At 32.4% G+C, this 16,882-nt stretch overlaps 1 protein-coding gene across 1 annotated transcript; it reads right to left on the reverse strand.

The window, feature by feature from the left end:
* Positions 1-375: 375 nt before the first annotated feature.
* CLEC2B (C-type lectin domain family 2 member B) lies at positions 376-16,882 on the reverse strand. The gene is made up of 5 exons (XM_054444645.2): positions 16,385-16,882; positions 9,677-9,751; positions 4,663-4,826; positions 1,553-1,656; positions 376-576 (listed from the first exon to the last, which is right to left on the reverse strand). Exons 2-5 carry the CDS (start codon positions 9,747-9,749, stop codon positions 468-470), a joined length of 450 nt encoding a protein of 149 aa, XP_054300620.1. The 5' UTR covers positions 9,750-9,751; positions 16,385-16,882; the 3' UTR covers positions 376-467.

Here is a 16,882-nt window from a genome sequence, read left to right on the forward strand (position 1 = left end):
TAGTCTCTTTTCCCTATTGTAATAGTCTTGAATAAAATAGCCATTTTCCATATAACATTGTTCAGTGCCATTCTTGCTCTGTCAGGAGGTACTTCATCTTTCCATTTATATCTTTGTGGTCTCCCAGTTCCACATTTTGTTGAATAGGCCATAATCTCCTATTCTGGTACTCAAATTGTTCCATATTGGGTCATGAAAGTCCTGTCTAAGTGCTATGCCTGTCCTTGATCCCCACAATTGTTTTCTGGTTTACAGTTAAAAAGAAAGAAAGAAAGAAAGAAACTCAGCAGAATACCTGTAACCATTTTTTGCCAATCTTTGAAGTGGCTTTTATGTGTAGCCTGATGCATAAGCAGAATTAACCAGACAGGTACAAAACTTGAACTTTGTTTAATTAAAAAAGTACTTTGCTGGTTTTACACTTAATAATGTTATTTTCTGTTTTCCCCATTATCCAAGACATTAACTTAGTGTATTTTTTTCCTGCAAATCCATTTTCTTTCTGTGTAACATCTAGCTGTTGCTGCACCATCATCACTGAGGTAGGCACATCCTTCACTCCCTCTCATACCAAACCTGCAACAAAGGGATTAACCGTTATGTAGTCATGTGATTTCTCCTTACCCACTGACACCTTTCAACAAAAATTCTACTTGTCTAAAGTGCTGAAAGGTGTACTATGGCACAGTTCTCTCTTGCTAGTGTTGAGATACCTATACCAATTTGGATCAAAAGAGTTTCTTTTCCAAGAATTTGTACACGTTAAACTGGCATTAGGTTGGTTACATGTAATCAGTGGAGCTACCAGTTCATATAAACCAATGGTTTTCAATCAGGGATGATTTTGGTTCCAAACCAAGGGACACTTGACAATATTTGGAGATGTTTTTTATTGTCACAAGCGGAGGCAGAGGTTGAGTAGGGTGGATAGTTTATCCAGGGATGCTGCCAATGCCCTACAATGCGCAAAGAAAAATGCCCCTTTTCCACGACAGAGAAATATTCAGTACAAAATAACAGTAGTGTTTCTGTTGAGAAACTCTAACATAAACTAAGTGGCTAAGTGACTGAGAGTCACCATTTGGGATGTGTACACACATTTTCCAAATTATAATGCTAAAGATATGAAGTCCAGGACAAATTGCATAATAGTGAAATTGTGAATAAAATCAGATTAAAATGAACGTCAAATTGAAATTGAACTGTAAAAGACATCAGAAAATAGGCAACAAAAAGTTTAAAGAAGAGTCGTATAATTGGACAAGATAGTTTATAATCAGACAAAAGTTTAAATTGGGGTGGGGGGAGTTGTGTATATGAATCTTAGGTCTTTATTTTCAAAATAGCCAACTAGGAGATCTGTTCCCTTATATCTTAATTTCCAACCTTCATGGTTGCCTCCTTGAATGAATCTCAATATATATTCAATCTCCCCTCCATCTTTCTAACATGTGCAAAAATCTTGGGCTCTAGAGAAATTCAGCTAAAGTATAAGTCCTAGAGAAGGCTGCACTATCTAAATTTAAGTGATCCCAGAAAAAAATAAACTCACGATTTGGTAAATGTAGCTCCATCTACCCATTGTCCTGTTCGATTTTTTGCCATCTTCAGTCCAATCCAGTGATCAGAACTGCATTTGTATCGCCTAAGAAAATTCTTTAGAGACAAAGTTAATTTCAAAATCATACATGCCAATTTTTACAACAACCTACTGTGTACCTCTTGTTTTGTAGGTTGTGAAGTGCAAGGCAACAATTGTTCAACTTCTGGCTTCACTAGAAAATAGCTATGGAGTTTTTAAAAAGTACTTTATTTTTCCTCTGACCTTCAGTTTTTTTTGTGAAACAAATATGTTAGATACATTTTCTTTAGATATGATTCCAAATTGATAAATGTTCAATTTGAATATCTATTCCTTCACAGTTTTCAAACTGTAAGCTCCTAGAAAGACAAGTTTGAAATTGAGCTCTTGCACAGCATTTCCAATTACCAGATAGTTATTATACTATTTGTCCACTTCCCAGTAAATAGTAGTAGTTTCATTTTAGTGTTATGTTTTACTTCAGTTTATCTTCCCAAACTACATAGGTAAATACACACACATACACATCCTCATATATCCAGTTTCTTTAGAACCTAATTATCAAATTTTATTTTTCTGCTGAACATTTAAATTTCCAAATACATCATTCAGAAATAAATACAATGCTTTTTTTCCTGACATTTCTTCTTCTGGTGCATTGTTTAACTTACCTCGACCTTGCTTAACCCTCAACCTTTTTCTTTAATTATAGAATTATATGAGAAAGTCCTTGAGGCTACTCTGCTACTAAATAGCTTGGAAACTATAAGCTTCACACTGTATCACTCTACTTTTCAATTTAAGAGAAATATAAAGGAGTTAGGCCAGATCACAACACTATGGTCAAATCCTATCTACCCCAACAGTGACACCTGTAACTTTTGACATTTTAATACACTATCTTCACAGCATTGCATAAACTAATTTGAAAAAAATAATTAGTTGGGCTAAGTTTTGGCTTTACAAATAAGCAGATTAATAAAAACATTGTCCTGCATTCAAAGGCCTTCATTTACAGTGAGGAAAATAACGTAAACATAATGTTAGAAAATATTCTACTAGATATGGAGAAGTTATGAGTGCGATCAATACAATGTGAAATTGGAATTTACGGAAAAAAAATATGAGTTTTTAAGGGAAACTTTGACACAGGATGTGCCCTAAGGGAAGAGTAGAATATTCCGTGTAAATGCAGATGGCCAAGGAGAAGAGGGTAATTCATAGTCTAGACTCAGGAAAGAACTTTAGGAAAGGCTTCAGGAGAGAGCTTGACTGGTCTTGGTGACAGAGAACTGGGAGATCTGTTTCCTAGTCCTGCTCTATGAAAAATGTTAACATTATTTGCTCAATAAAAGCTTGCCCCATTTTAGCCCCTTGTTAGAAGTGCAATAATTCTAAATAGGTGGAAACAGATATAAAAATATTTTGTAAGACAGACTTTATCTAATATTATTTTGTAATTAAAATGCGCATTTAAATTAAACTATTTTAAATAATCTGTTACAATTCTTATGTAAATTTCTTCTCCACTCCACAGACAGCTTTACTTAATTCTGTTTGTCACTTAAATTTTGCCAGTGTATGTAGTACATAATAGTCATCCATGATCTTCAAAATATATCAGGATATTTTATGATCAGTGTTTTTTCTTCATCCAAACAGTACAAGCATTCTTCCCTGACACAGTTGAAGATTTCTCTTAAGTTCAAGACTAATTATTTTTATGTACTTCTGGTCTTCACATTCCATGATCCTCACTATTTATTTAGTCAATCTTTGCTGACAATATTCCTATAGTGGACATATTTATTTTAATATTGATTGTCTTTACATTTCTTCATCTTTCATTTTATTAACACTCATTATTTTTCCATCTCACTGCTAGTTTAGCTTTCTTTCCCCCAAGAGGAACTGTAAGGAACAGTCAGAGTATTTCTCAGAATGTTCATTTTCAAAAGTCTTGCAAAATTCAGCAGCGACATTACTGACTACAGAAGCCCTTCCTATGATATTAAGCTTGCACCTTAATTATTGATTTGCAATATCTACTCCTAATCCATCTAGCTTTCAACATTTTACTACCTTTTTTTCTTGCAAAATAGTTTTGTTTCCTTTCACTGACCTATAAATTGACTCTGCCCGATTCACATACATTTAAATTTGAACCAGTCTTCAGGCGGAGTGAGTAAATAAACTTTGTTCACTACAGAGGTAACACACAATTGTCTTTTAACAATGTTGACTCTTGTGCTGTTCTGCTTTTCACTGAAACACTTCTCAACAGCAAATTATTTGCAAAAAATATTTTTAATCAAGTTATATTACCTCTTATATTTTCTTTTCATTCTTAAAGAGACCAAACAAAGGTAAGTATGTTTACAATATAAATGACTAGGGGAAAGAACAAATTTCACGAATGCAGAGGTGCAGTTTTTCAATCCCTTGTTAAAGTTCTTGGAGGGCCTCTTTACTCATAGAGATTTTGTCATGTAAATCAAAATTTATTCAACAAGGATCCATTAGACTTTTCATTTGTACCTGCTTTGTGCATAATGCTAAGGATAAAATTTCACAGAAGACATGGTATCTGCTCGCTGAAAACTTATACTCTGGTCTAGAAGGAAATTTTGATTTTCCTCTCTATTGCATTACTGGTAGAGAGTGTTCTAATGGAAGCTGCCACGGGACCTCAGAGACAGACAGCAAAACAAAATGGAGAAGTCAGAGCAAAGTTTCTCTCAGGAAGTAGAATGCAGAATCCCCTCCTTCCTCAGACAATTCTCCTTTCTTGGTGGAGTACTGGCTCTTAAAACGTTTTCAAACATTATCAAGCTCTTCTGTGTACACTCTTTAAAATATAAAGATAGGTATTAAGTCTACTACTTGATGTTAGTCTTACATTCTTCAAACAAAGCATCACTAGGTGTTTCACCTTTATGTCACATGGCATATTCTGAACATCTTCAATTTTCTGCATAGATAGGCATGAGTGAAAAGACTTCAAGATTATAATGGTATTTGAATATTTCTAATGCTCCGACTCAAGAAAATTCACAAAGAATGTATATTAAATTACTTACCATTTCTTCTATGTTGTCAATTATAGTTAGGTCAGCATGTTGAGTGGAACAGTTGTATTTACTTGAATTCCAATCTCCTTCTTCTTTAGAGAAATAATAGCATTTGTTTTGGAAACCAATCCAATCATATGGGCATAAACTCTGAGAATCTCGAGGTAGCTTAACTGGAAATGAGACAAATATATATCTTTAGTACCATATAGAATAATATGCTACTGTGTTTTGAGATCACTGGACACAGGTTTTTGATGTAAAAGATTATGGTCACTATGAAAGTTGTATATCTATTATATGATAAGTTGAAAAAATTTTATGTCTTTGTCATGTTAGGTCAAATGACAGTAGTTTAAGATTTATCAGGGCATTTCTTTCAACTTCAACTTCAGTGATATATAGGCCTTCCAGGAGCCACCAGAATTATTCTACTTGTGTAGGTTACTGTTACCATTTCTGGGTAAATGAAACAAAAGGAAATCCTAGCATTATCTAAGAGTAATACAAGTAATAATTTGTATTAGTCACTAATAATCTAAATACATGATTTAATCTACAAAGAAGCAACAAAAATAATAAAGCAAAATACAAAATAAGTTGGATTGCTTATTGTCAGCTAGGAATCACCATCACTGTATAGCTCTGGTTTAGCCAATGAATGGAACTCACATGAGATTTGGAAGGTGGAAGTAAAGCAGAAGATATAATTCCTGGAGACCACGAGCATAGGAACTTCACAGGTCTTTCCATGTGTTCCCCTGTTGCAGTCTTGGCAGCTAGATATCTTAGCTTCTTAGACTTTCCTCCAAATGCATTAGTGCATTATGCCAATATTATTAGTGACCATTTCTCCTCCAGCTTGTAGCACAGCCCCAGACTTGAGCTATGCATCACTTCCAGATCTTCCCACATTCACGTTATCCCTAATTTCTACATAAAAGCCTTATTCTCATAATATGTGTTTGTATTTTGGAACACACCCAGACTGAATCAGTTTTTAGCACCAAACATGATTCTAAGGAAACAGAACCTTGAGGATGAGATATGGTGTTAGTTTTTCAATATCATTCAATTTAAAGGCATTGATCCAACTACCAGTTATAAATAGAATGCTGATGGCAGTGGAGCACAGTGGAAAAATAATCAGTTAAATTATCACCTATAGTCATCTGGTGCCAAGAGTCTATAGAAGATAAAATTTTATATATATACACAGTGTGTATATATGTATATAGGTATGTGTACATATAAGGGTGTATATATACATATACACACATATGTGTATATATCTCTCTCATATACTGTCTAATATAAATTAGTGTTTGTGTTACTCTTAGATAATGCTAGGATTTGATTATATTTCATTTACCCAGAAATGGTAAGGATGACCTTTACAAATAGAATAATTCTGGTGCCTTCAGGAAGATATATCACTGAAGTTGAAGTTGAAAGGAATATAAATGCCTTAATAAATCCTAAACTACTGTCATCTGACCTAACATGACAAGACATAAAATTTTTTCAACCTGTTATATGATAGAGATACAAATTTTGCTGTGACCATAATCTTTTACATCAAAATCCTGTTTGTCTTCAATGTTTTCAAAACACAGTACCATCCAAACTTATGGAATTCAACTAAACTTGTGGGACACAGCAACTCCCTTAAAGCTTACAGGAAAATTTATTGGCTTAAGATTATGTTTTAGAAATGAGAAAGACTTTTTGAAAAGATAATTATCTTACCTTACAAAGTTAATAATAGTGATAAATTAAAACCAAAGTAGAAAGACACAATTTAGAAAACAAAAAGAACAGAAATCAATTGAATAAAAAATTAATGCCAAATAGAAGAAAAGTTTAAAGTCATAAGAGGACTTTTGTTGAATACTCTAAAACAAGATTGACTACTAGGAAAACTGATTTTAAAAAATGTAACAGTGAGAGATAAAAACACAAATTAGCAACACAAAGAATGAAAAAATAGAGAAATTTCTAGAAGAACACAATTTAACACAACTGACAAGATAAACGCAGTATATCTAAATAATACTATATCTAGTTAAAAAATTAAATCTTTAATTTAAAAAATTGCACAAAAAGAAATCTCCCTGTCCAGATGGCTTCAGTTAGAAATACTTCTAATCGTTTAGGAAAGGCATAACACCAATGTTATATACACTCTTTCAGAAAATAGGATAGGAGGGAATACTTTCCAACCAAATTTTAGAAGCCATCATAATCACATCAATACCTGACAATAGTATTGAAAGAAAGAGAAATTATAGGTAGATCTTTTATGAAGATGTAAGATATATGTGCATATGTCTTAAAATACTATTCAGTTTAATTGAAGAATGTTAAAAAGTTAATAGGTTATGATCAAGTTGAATCTATCACAGAAACTGAAGATTATCTTATCTTAATATTACAAAATCTGTGTAGTTCTACATATTAGCAGAGAAAAGAAAGTATCTCAATAGATCAAGATAAAGCATTTGATATTTTAAATTAAAGTAAAGGGAAGTAAATAAAACACCTTTAATCTGATTAAGAATATCTGCAAATACTACTACTAAATTGGGAAATATTAAAAACTCTTTTATTGATTTAAGAATGAGACAAACATGTAAGCTGTCACTACTTATACTCAACCTTGTACTGGAAGTTACAGCCAGTAAAATAAGAGAATACAATGAATAAAAAAGGCATAAGGTTTCCAACAGAATAGGTAAAACAATTATTATTTTCAGATAATGTAAATTTTTACATAGAACCTGCAAAAGAAACTGAAGAAAATTTATGAAAATAAGTAGTTAACTATAGCAAATTTGCTATATAAGGCTTATATAGGTATATATTAAATATATATAGATAATTTTTATAGGCCAGCAACAGACTAAATAGGAAATATGTTAATGAAAATACTTCTATGCTACTTACAATTGCATTATAGAGCAATTGAGTCTTTAAAAAATAAATTCTTAAAAGGATGTCTGTGAAATCTATTCTGAAAACTATAAAAAATGCTGGCAGAAATTATGGAACACCAAATCAATATTTTAAATGTATGATTCAATATTAAGATAATGATTCCATGAAAATTGACTATGGTTTAATGCAATCTCAATCAAAATTACAGATAATTTATATGGCAGCTTAAAGGATCTAAAATGCTCCAGGTAAACTTGAAGAATAAAAATAAAACTTTTAAAACATTTAAACAACCAGACATCAAGACTTATTATAAACCAACAGTATTGAGACAGAATGATATAGATACAAAGATAGATAAAATAGAGTAAGTTAATGTAATAAAATTTTAGCAAAAATGACCTTCACCTACGCAGTTGATTGATGACAAAGACCAACTGCAGTTAAGTAGGGAAAGTATAGTCTTTTTAATAAGTTGTTTCAGGTTGAAAGATTAACTAAATGGGAAATAATGCATCCTAATATCTATCTCCTAATATTTATAAAAATCAACTTCAAGAGGACTATATTTTGGAAAATGAAAGGAAAATAGAAACCCTACAAAAATATTTTTATGTATTTGAAGTAAAGTGAATTTCTTAGAATGAAAAATATAGTGACAATAGAGAAAGACACAATTACACTACTTTAAAATTCAGAAGCTCTGTTGATTGAAAGACATAACACAGAGGGTAAACTTCAGCTTCATAGTTAAAGAAGACATTTGCAATACCTATAAACTACAAAGAGTCTCACCTAGAATATTAAACAACTCTTACGAACCAAGCAGAAAAAGAGAGCTAACTTACTAAAATATGGGGAAAGTTTTGAAACATTCCCATCACAAAATATTACACCTAAATAAACAGCATTTATGAAGGTACTGAACAGTATTGATCATCAGAAAAATGTCAATTAAAGCCCAAATCGGGTAACAACAATTCACTCACTGGAATGCAAAAATTGATAAAACCAGCAATAAAGTATTGACATGGCATGGAGCAATTGGAATTCTCATACACTTCTGCTGAGATTATCTACATTTTTGGTAAAATACACTTAAGTTAATCTATGCATATTCTGTGCTTAATAAATCTTCTTATAAGTATATCTCAAGTTATTTCCACTATTCATTAAAAGACAAAAATATAAAATTATACAGTTGTTCACAACCACCCAATTTGCAATAGTCAAAATGTAACACAATCCAAATGTTCATCAAAAGTGATACATAGCAGTGAATGCACTATACTAAACATCTGCTAATACAGCCTGAGGCCAACTCAGCTCACCTTCTGTTTTCATACTACCACGAGGTAAAAATAATTTTTACATTTTAAAAAGAAAGAAAGTAATCAAAATAATTAAAAATGAACAATATTTTGTGACATATAAAATTTTATAATATTTACATTTCCATGTTCAATTTTATTGACACACAGCCATGGTCAATGTCTATGTGTTTCTATGAAAAATTAAGTAGTTGCAGCAGAGACTGTATGGCTAACAAAGCATAACATATTTACTATCTGCATCTTTTTATAAAAAAAATTTCAACCTTTTTCCATAATAGTGAGTTAATGAACTTCTGCTACCTATGATGACATTGAAAAATCACACAAGCATAATGTTGAATAAAAGGAAAAAGATACAAAGATACATGCAAATTGCATGATTGTATTTATGGTACATGCAAATTGCATATTGTATTTTATATGTATTTAAATTTGATTATATTTATATAAAATTTTTTAGTAGGCAAAACTAAGCTATAGCAATAGAAGTCAACATAGTGATTAACATAGGCAAGAAAGTGTTGAATAGAAGTGAGATTATCAGGGTGAATAATTTTACCACAATAATTTTGGTATCTCTGATGCCTTACATAGGTCATGTAATTAATAAAATTTATTCATTTGTACCAATTAAATGTTATAATGTATAATGGGAAGATAATGAGCTACTGAGAAAAGATCATGACTGAGACAGAAAGGAATAGGATCATACATAGAAAGCCATGAAAAATAAAATAAAGGATGTAACTTACCTATTACAGTAATAATATTAGTTATTATTAAAATACCACAAATTATAAAACACTTTTTATGTTTGGTCATCATACCTGAAAAATAAAAATAAAGACATTTAGGAGACTTCTGGCTCCAAAATGATGGCATAAAAGTATATTGGCTTTAATGTCCCCCACAGAAAACAATAACAAAACATTAGTGCTGTGATTATCACCAGCAATATCCTAGAATTCAAATATGAGAAGAAGACAATTCCTGGAGCCACAGAAAAGTGAAAAACCAACAAAAAACTCCATACAGATAGTAAGAGAATTAGACTTCCATATCCATGAGGCCTCTCCCTGCAATCTTTCCAGTACCCAAGGGCATGGAAACATCATTTCTGTACTGGAAAAAGTGAGATCAAGATGGATAACCAGCTTCCCCACTAGCTTGAGTTTCCTGGCAGGAAACTTGCCCCTGCCTTAACACTTGGGAAGCATCGGGGTGCCTGAACGAGGACAGGCAGAGACAAAGTGGGGAGGCAGGACTACCATCCCCAGTACCAGAAACTCTGCTCTGTTACTTGGCCAAAGGAGATGTCAACTTAGAGTGGCTGTCGAGCAGCATCATGGTATAGGAGGTTTGTTGCACAGGTCCCCTGGGCTGGAACACCTCGTCAGTCTTCCCACACTACTGGGATATCCCCTTTGGAACCACCCTCATTTGGTATGAGTGGCACTCTAATTGTTTACTAGAACCAAGGCAAACCTGGGTTAAGGCACCACGTAGTCATAACAAGGAGGCCAAAACCTAGCCACTGCCCCCCACCCCCAAAAAAATCAACAGGTAAATTACAAGGAATATTTAAACAAACATATTCAATATAAACCAAAACAAGCCATATAAAATCCTTCAACACAAAGACATAGATGCATATCCATAAGAAACAACAGCAAACAGGGAACTGCGATACCCCCAAATGGACAAAGTGGGAATCAGACAGATCTTAATGAAATGGCAATATGTGAGCACTTGTACCAAGCATTCAAAATAGTAGTTTTAAGAAAACTCACTGGTCTCTAAAATAACACCAAAAACAATTCAGAAATTTATCAGAGAAATTCAACAAAGGGATTGAAATAATTTTTAAAAATCAAAAAGTGATATTGGAACTGAAAAATACATTTGCTGAACTGAAAATTTTATTAGCGTCTCTCAAAACAGAATGGATCAAGAAGAAGAAATAATCGGTGAGCATGAAGATGGGCTTTTGAAAATACACAAAGAAAGGAGAAAAAAAGAATAAAAAGGAAGGAAGAATGCCAACATGTTATAGAAAATTACTGCAAAAGACCGTATCTAAGAATTATTGGTGTTTAAGAGAGAGTCAAACCAGAGCAAGAGGTAGAAAGCCTATTCAAAGAAATAATAACAGAAAGCATTACAAAGCTTGAGAAAGAGATAAAGTTTCAGGCAGATAAAGGTCAGAGAACACCAAACAGATTCCGACCCTAACAAGACTACCCCTAGGCATAGAATAATCAAACTCTCAAAGGTCAAGGAAAAAGAGAGGATCCTAAAATCAGCAAGAGAAGGGAAGCAAATAATATTTAAAGGAGCTCCAATTTATCTGATGATAGACGTCTCAGTGGAAACCATACAGGCCAGGAGGAAAAGTGATGACATTTTTTAAATGCTGAAAAAAGAAAAAAACCCTGCCATCTAAGAATACTGTATCCTGCAAAGCTAACCTTCAAATATGAAGAAGAGACAATGTTTCCCAGACAAACAAAAACTGAGAGAATTCACCACCACCAGACATATCTTATAAGAAATGCTAAAGGGAGTTCTTCAACCAAAAAGAAAAAAAACACACAAACAGAAAACAGCTGAATATATAAAATACACTGATAAAATTAAGTGTATGCACAAACCCAGAATACTCTAATATTGTAATTGTGGTGCACAATCTTCTCATATCTCTAGTAATGAAGACTGGAAGATAAATCTATCAAAAACAATGATAGCTACAGAAACCAGTTAAGAGGTAAGCAATAAAAATATGTGAATTGGGAAAACTAAATTAAAAATGTGTGAGGGTGGAGTAAAAGTGTTTTTTTCCTTTGTTGCTATTCTTTGTGATATAAGTTGTTTTCTCTTTAAAATAACTTTTTATATCTATAAGATTTTTTACAAGCCTCATAGTAATCACAATGCAAAACCTATAGTAGAGTCACTAAAAATAAAAAGCAACTAATTAATATATACCACCAGAGAAAATTATATAACCCCAAAGAATGACAGTAAGAAAAGAAAAAAGAGAGAAATTTAAAAACAACCATAAAACAAGCAACAAAACAGCCACAGAAAATCCTTACTTAACAATAATAACACGGAATTTAAATGAACTCAACTCTCCAATTAAAAGACATAAAGTGCAGGCCAGGTGCAGTGGCTCACTCCTGTAATCCCAGAATTTTGGGAGGCCAAGGCAGGCGGATCATTTGAGGTCAGGAGCTCAAGACTAGCCTGTCCAACATAACGAAACCACGTTTCTACTAAAAATACAAAACTTATCTTGGTGTGGTGGTATACACCTGTGATCCTGGCTACTCAGGAGGCTGAGGCAGGAGAGTCGCTTGAATCCAGGAGTCGGAGGCTGCAGTGATTCGAGATCACGCCACTCCACTCCAGCCTGGGCAATAAAGCAAGACTGTCTCAAAAAAAAAAAAAAAAAAGCATAAAGTTAAAGTGGCTGACTTGGTAAAGAAAAAACCCTAACTGTATGCAGCCTACAGGAAATCTGCTTCACCTATAAAGACACACAGAGAATGAAAGTGAAGGGGATGAACATGAACAAAGATATTCCATGCAACTAGAAACCAAAAAAGCCAGAGCAGCTATACTTATATCAGATAAAATAGATTACAAAACGAAGACTACTTTAAAAAGAGACAAACGTTACTATATAATGCTAAAAAGGTCAATTCAGCAAGAGGATATGACAGTTCTAAAAATCTATGGACCCAACACCAGATCTCCTAAGTATATAAAGCAAACATTCATTGATCTAAAGGGAGAGATAGACTGCAATGCAATAATATTAGGGGACTTTAACTCCTCACCCTGAGTAATGGACAGATAATCTAAACAGGAAATCAACATGGAATATTGGAGTTACACTGCACACTTTACCAAATATATCCAACTGACACGTACAGAAGCACTGCTGCAGAATACTCATTATTTTTATCAGTACATGGAGCATTCTCCAGAATAGGCCACACTGTAGGCCAAAAAACAAGTCTCAATAAATTCAAAAAAGTAGAAATCTAATCAAGTATCTTTTCTGACCACAATGGGATGAAACTAGAAGTCAATAACTTGAGAAACCTCAGAAACTGCACAAACATGAAAATTAAATAATGTGCAACGACCAAAGAGTCAATGATGAAATTAAGAAAATTTTAAAAATTTCTTGAAACAAATGAAAATGGAAGCACAATAAACTAAAATCTGTGGAATGCAGAAAAGTAGTACAAAGAAGGAAGTTTATAGTAATAAATGCCTTTTAAAAAAGGTAAAAAGACTTCAAATAAATAATCTAATCATGAACTTAAAGGATTTGTAAGAGCAAGAACAAACCAAACTCCAAATTAGTAGAAAAAAGAAGTGTTAAAAATCAAGCTCTTTCTGATGAGGTTTCTTATCTTTCATATATAACCTTATTAATATCATGAATTGTTTATTAATTTTCTTTAAACCTCCGATATCAAAAAGACAGGAAGTTTTTTCTCCTTTTTCAATGCCACGAATCAAGTAAATATGTCAGTATGTCATTCCGTTTTTCTCCCCATGAATTGGCATAATATAAAAAGATAGATGTTAGAGATATCATGATTTCAAAATCTTGATCAAACCTTTGTGGCATGTAATTGTATTTTCTTACCCCCATTTGGTCCTATACTCTTCATCCATTAACTAGTACCACTTCTATTTTTTTTTAAATTAAAGAGCACATGTGTGTTGTGTTTTTAGAAAGTATAGTTACAACAGGAAGTAAATAAAAGGTAACTTGCTATTTTTTTTCTTGTGTTATAGTTGTCCTGTTTTTAAATATTTTAATTATTTTGTGTGTGTTGAGTGTAAAGATTATTTACATTTGCAGCAAGTGGAAGTATTTTTTGAGTCAATTTCATATCCATTATTTGAAGGAGGTAGTCAGACCATTTTGATATTCTTTCTTCCAGAATGACTGTTGAAAAGAAAACCCTAAGCTGCTTAAATCAATGGCCTTTTCAATTAAAAAAAAATCTAGCTTATTGAAGTAATGTTTCTGAAAATTATGAAGGGATTTTAAAAAGAGGAAATAACTTCGAGCTAACAGGTAGAGAGAAGGACAATGCACATCCTGACAATATGAGAAATGACAATTTGCAGATACAGCGGAAAATAGGAGCCCTTTCCATTGCAAAGTTGGCAAGATATTAGAGTATAAGGACTTGGTGGTATATACAGAGATGGTAGATTTTATGTACAGATGACCCCAGCTTCGAAAATGATGATTGTACTTTAAATGTGGCAAAGAAACAGTGTGGCATTTGTTATGAGTGCAGCACAAAATAGCAGAGCTAGACCCGAAGAGGTCATTTATATTGGAACATGGTCTTCTCAGATGTAATCAGTGGAAACTGACGAATGGAGACCATTTTAACACTTTGGTGTCTTATAAAACCTGGGAAATTTCATATAACCTTGGAAGAAATCTCTCACTCTCAATACCACCAAATGACAGAAAGTAAGTAAACTGTCCTGTCCATTCAGTGGGATGGAGACTTGAAGTAACATTTAATTTTATTTAAATAACTAATGAATTCAACATTTATTGCACTTCTGAATATGTAGGTACAAATTTAAACCTATTATGTGTTCATTCTCTACTTAATCTACATCGTGAACCCTGAAATCTAGCTTTTTACACTCAGCATAAGTTGTTTTCAGTTGTTTTTTTTTTTTTTTTAATTTCCCAGAATCTTTTGATTGTTACTGAATTCTCAATACTTATTTAGGAGGCTGTAATTATTTACATGAGTTATCAGAAAAACTAGTGGCATTGGTATAATGTGGTTAGCATAGCTGCCTTTCAAAAAAATTAAAAAATTGTGATCTCCCACGATGAAGCTGATATCGAAACATGAATTTCAAAGTTGCTGAGCCTTCTTAACATTTGATGAGGCTATGCTTAAAAGGACACCTCCCCAGACAGTTCGAGAACAATGGGTTTAATTAACAGTGTAACTAAAATAGTTCTATATTTAAATGTATAATCTAAACAGTTAAGGACTGCAATTGTTTTCCCCATAGAAAAGTTTCACTGACTCAACCGTTTTCTGTTTGATTCTGCTCTCTAAGGAAAGATAAGAAAGATGCAGAAGGACCAATGCATTTAAAATCAAACAGGATATTATTTTTCTTAGCTAATAGCTGTAGAAAAAAATCATAAAATACTGATAAGCAGAGCAAATAAAATATTTGTTAAAATGTATATAAAAACTGAATTATATCACGCTGCCCTAAATTACTACTATTAAAACGATGTTCATAATTTCAGATATATAGTATATATAATATATACAATATTATACTGAATATATTATTCAGTAACTTTTAAAATATATTCATGTGTAATATGATATATAATATTGTATTATATAATGTATTTATATACAAATGTATAAATTTATACAATTGATTGAAAGTAGAAAATAACACTGGTTTTACTAGTGGCTGGAAGGCATTCTTAAAACTTTTGATTAAGATGATATTTTATGCTACCATCAAATATTGATCTCATTCCCCCCAAACCTCTTTCATCTAACTTTAGGCAGAATTATAAAACTGGTTAAAATAAGGGAGGAAGGATAAAGTATGCATTCTATTGTACCACAGCAATAATTTTTTTGACCGTAGCATACACTGGTAGGTTGACATTTAGTTAAATGGGAAATGTTTAAAGCTCATCACAGTCCCTAAATTCCTAAATCATAGATTGTTGTATTGAATGCATTTAGTTTCAGCCTTTTCTCTTTCAAATATTTTGACATAAATAAACCCTGTTGAAATCTCAAAGATGTTGCTTGGATCTTATATATTCTGAACTTGCTATTTAATAAATCCAATGTTACCAGGTTGTTTCATACGTATTTTTTAGAACATTTTCTGCCTTATCCTTCTTAGGGTTGGTAAAGACATCTCCATGGATATCGGAGTACTAGCAATTCCTTAGTAAGAGTAGGAAAGGGATATATTCTTTCTGTTAAGTACTCCTAAAGCCCGGAGTATCTTTACACCATCCAATAAAACAATCTTTAAAAATATTAGAAATGTTGGCTAAATTTTTTATATTATGTATGCATTCTGAGAACTGTATGAGTATCTGGATCATATCTAACATCTTCTCAAGTATTTGTTTTATAAAATACTTAGTAAAAATGAAACTAAATCTTGAGCAGTTTTAAGTCATGGTTAATCCTTCTCCATTGTAATTCAAATAATGTAAAGTAAGTTTGAATTTATTAGGATAAAACAGTCATATGCAAACCTCAATTTTGTTGTTATAAGAAGGAATTTTCTAGTTTCACAAAAGAAACCACAAAATTTAATTCTTTTCTCAAAGTCTTTAACATTCTGCATCACAATTTCAATAAATAACGGTCATTCTAAACAAACAAAAATGTTCTTACCTTGCTTCTTTTAATGAGTGTTTTGATTTTCTGCTAGCAGCTTTGTGTCATGTCTTGCAGAACCTCTCTTCAAAGTTGTAACTTTATTTAACTTTAATATAAAAATGTTACTCTTGTTTTTACAGCACAGCTCCAAACTAGAGGTATACCACTTTTGAAGAGTAACTCAAAGTATAAATAAAATTTTGCAAACTGAAAGTAACCATGTGACTATTAGTCATACTATTGTTTATTACAATTTTCTTCTGGTCAAAAAAAAAGCTTGCCAGGGAGGAAGGAAGTTTGTGATGTAACAATTTAAAGCTGAAGAATAAACACATATTTTCTTACTTTCTCAACGGGGATTCTCATCTGAACCACAGAACACAAAATTGCTCAAGTGGCTGTTTTTCTGATTCATCCAGGAGTGGTACTTAACATGTACCCTTCCAGAGCTGTAGGAGAGGCTGATACTAATTAATTAAACAGCATTCTTTAGGACATTACTGCTTTCTTATC

Source organism: Pongo pygmaeus, chromosome 10 (assembly GCF_028885625.2).
Source record: "Pongo pygmaeus isolate AG05252 chromosome 10, NHGRI_mPonPyg2-v2.0_pri, whole genome shotgun sequence".
NCBI lineage: Eukaryota > Metazoa > Chordata > Mammalia > Primates > Hominidae > Pongo > Pongo pygmaeus.

Bases quoted from the DNA above. Each gene is read 5' to 3' on its own strand.
- CLEC2B (XM_054444645.2), bottom strand. From the start codon at position 9,749: ATGATGACCAAACATAAAAAGTGTTTTATAATTTGTGGTATTTTAATA. The intron at 1,657-4,662 runs GTAAGTAATTTA...TTGTCTCTAAAG, and splicing joins TTGACAACATAGAAGAAATG to AATTTTCTTAGGCGATACAA. The intron at 577-1,552 runs GTGAGTTTATTT...CCTTTGTTGCAG, and splicing joins GGAGCTACATTTACCAAATC to GTTTGGTATGAGAGGGAGTG.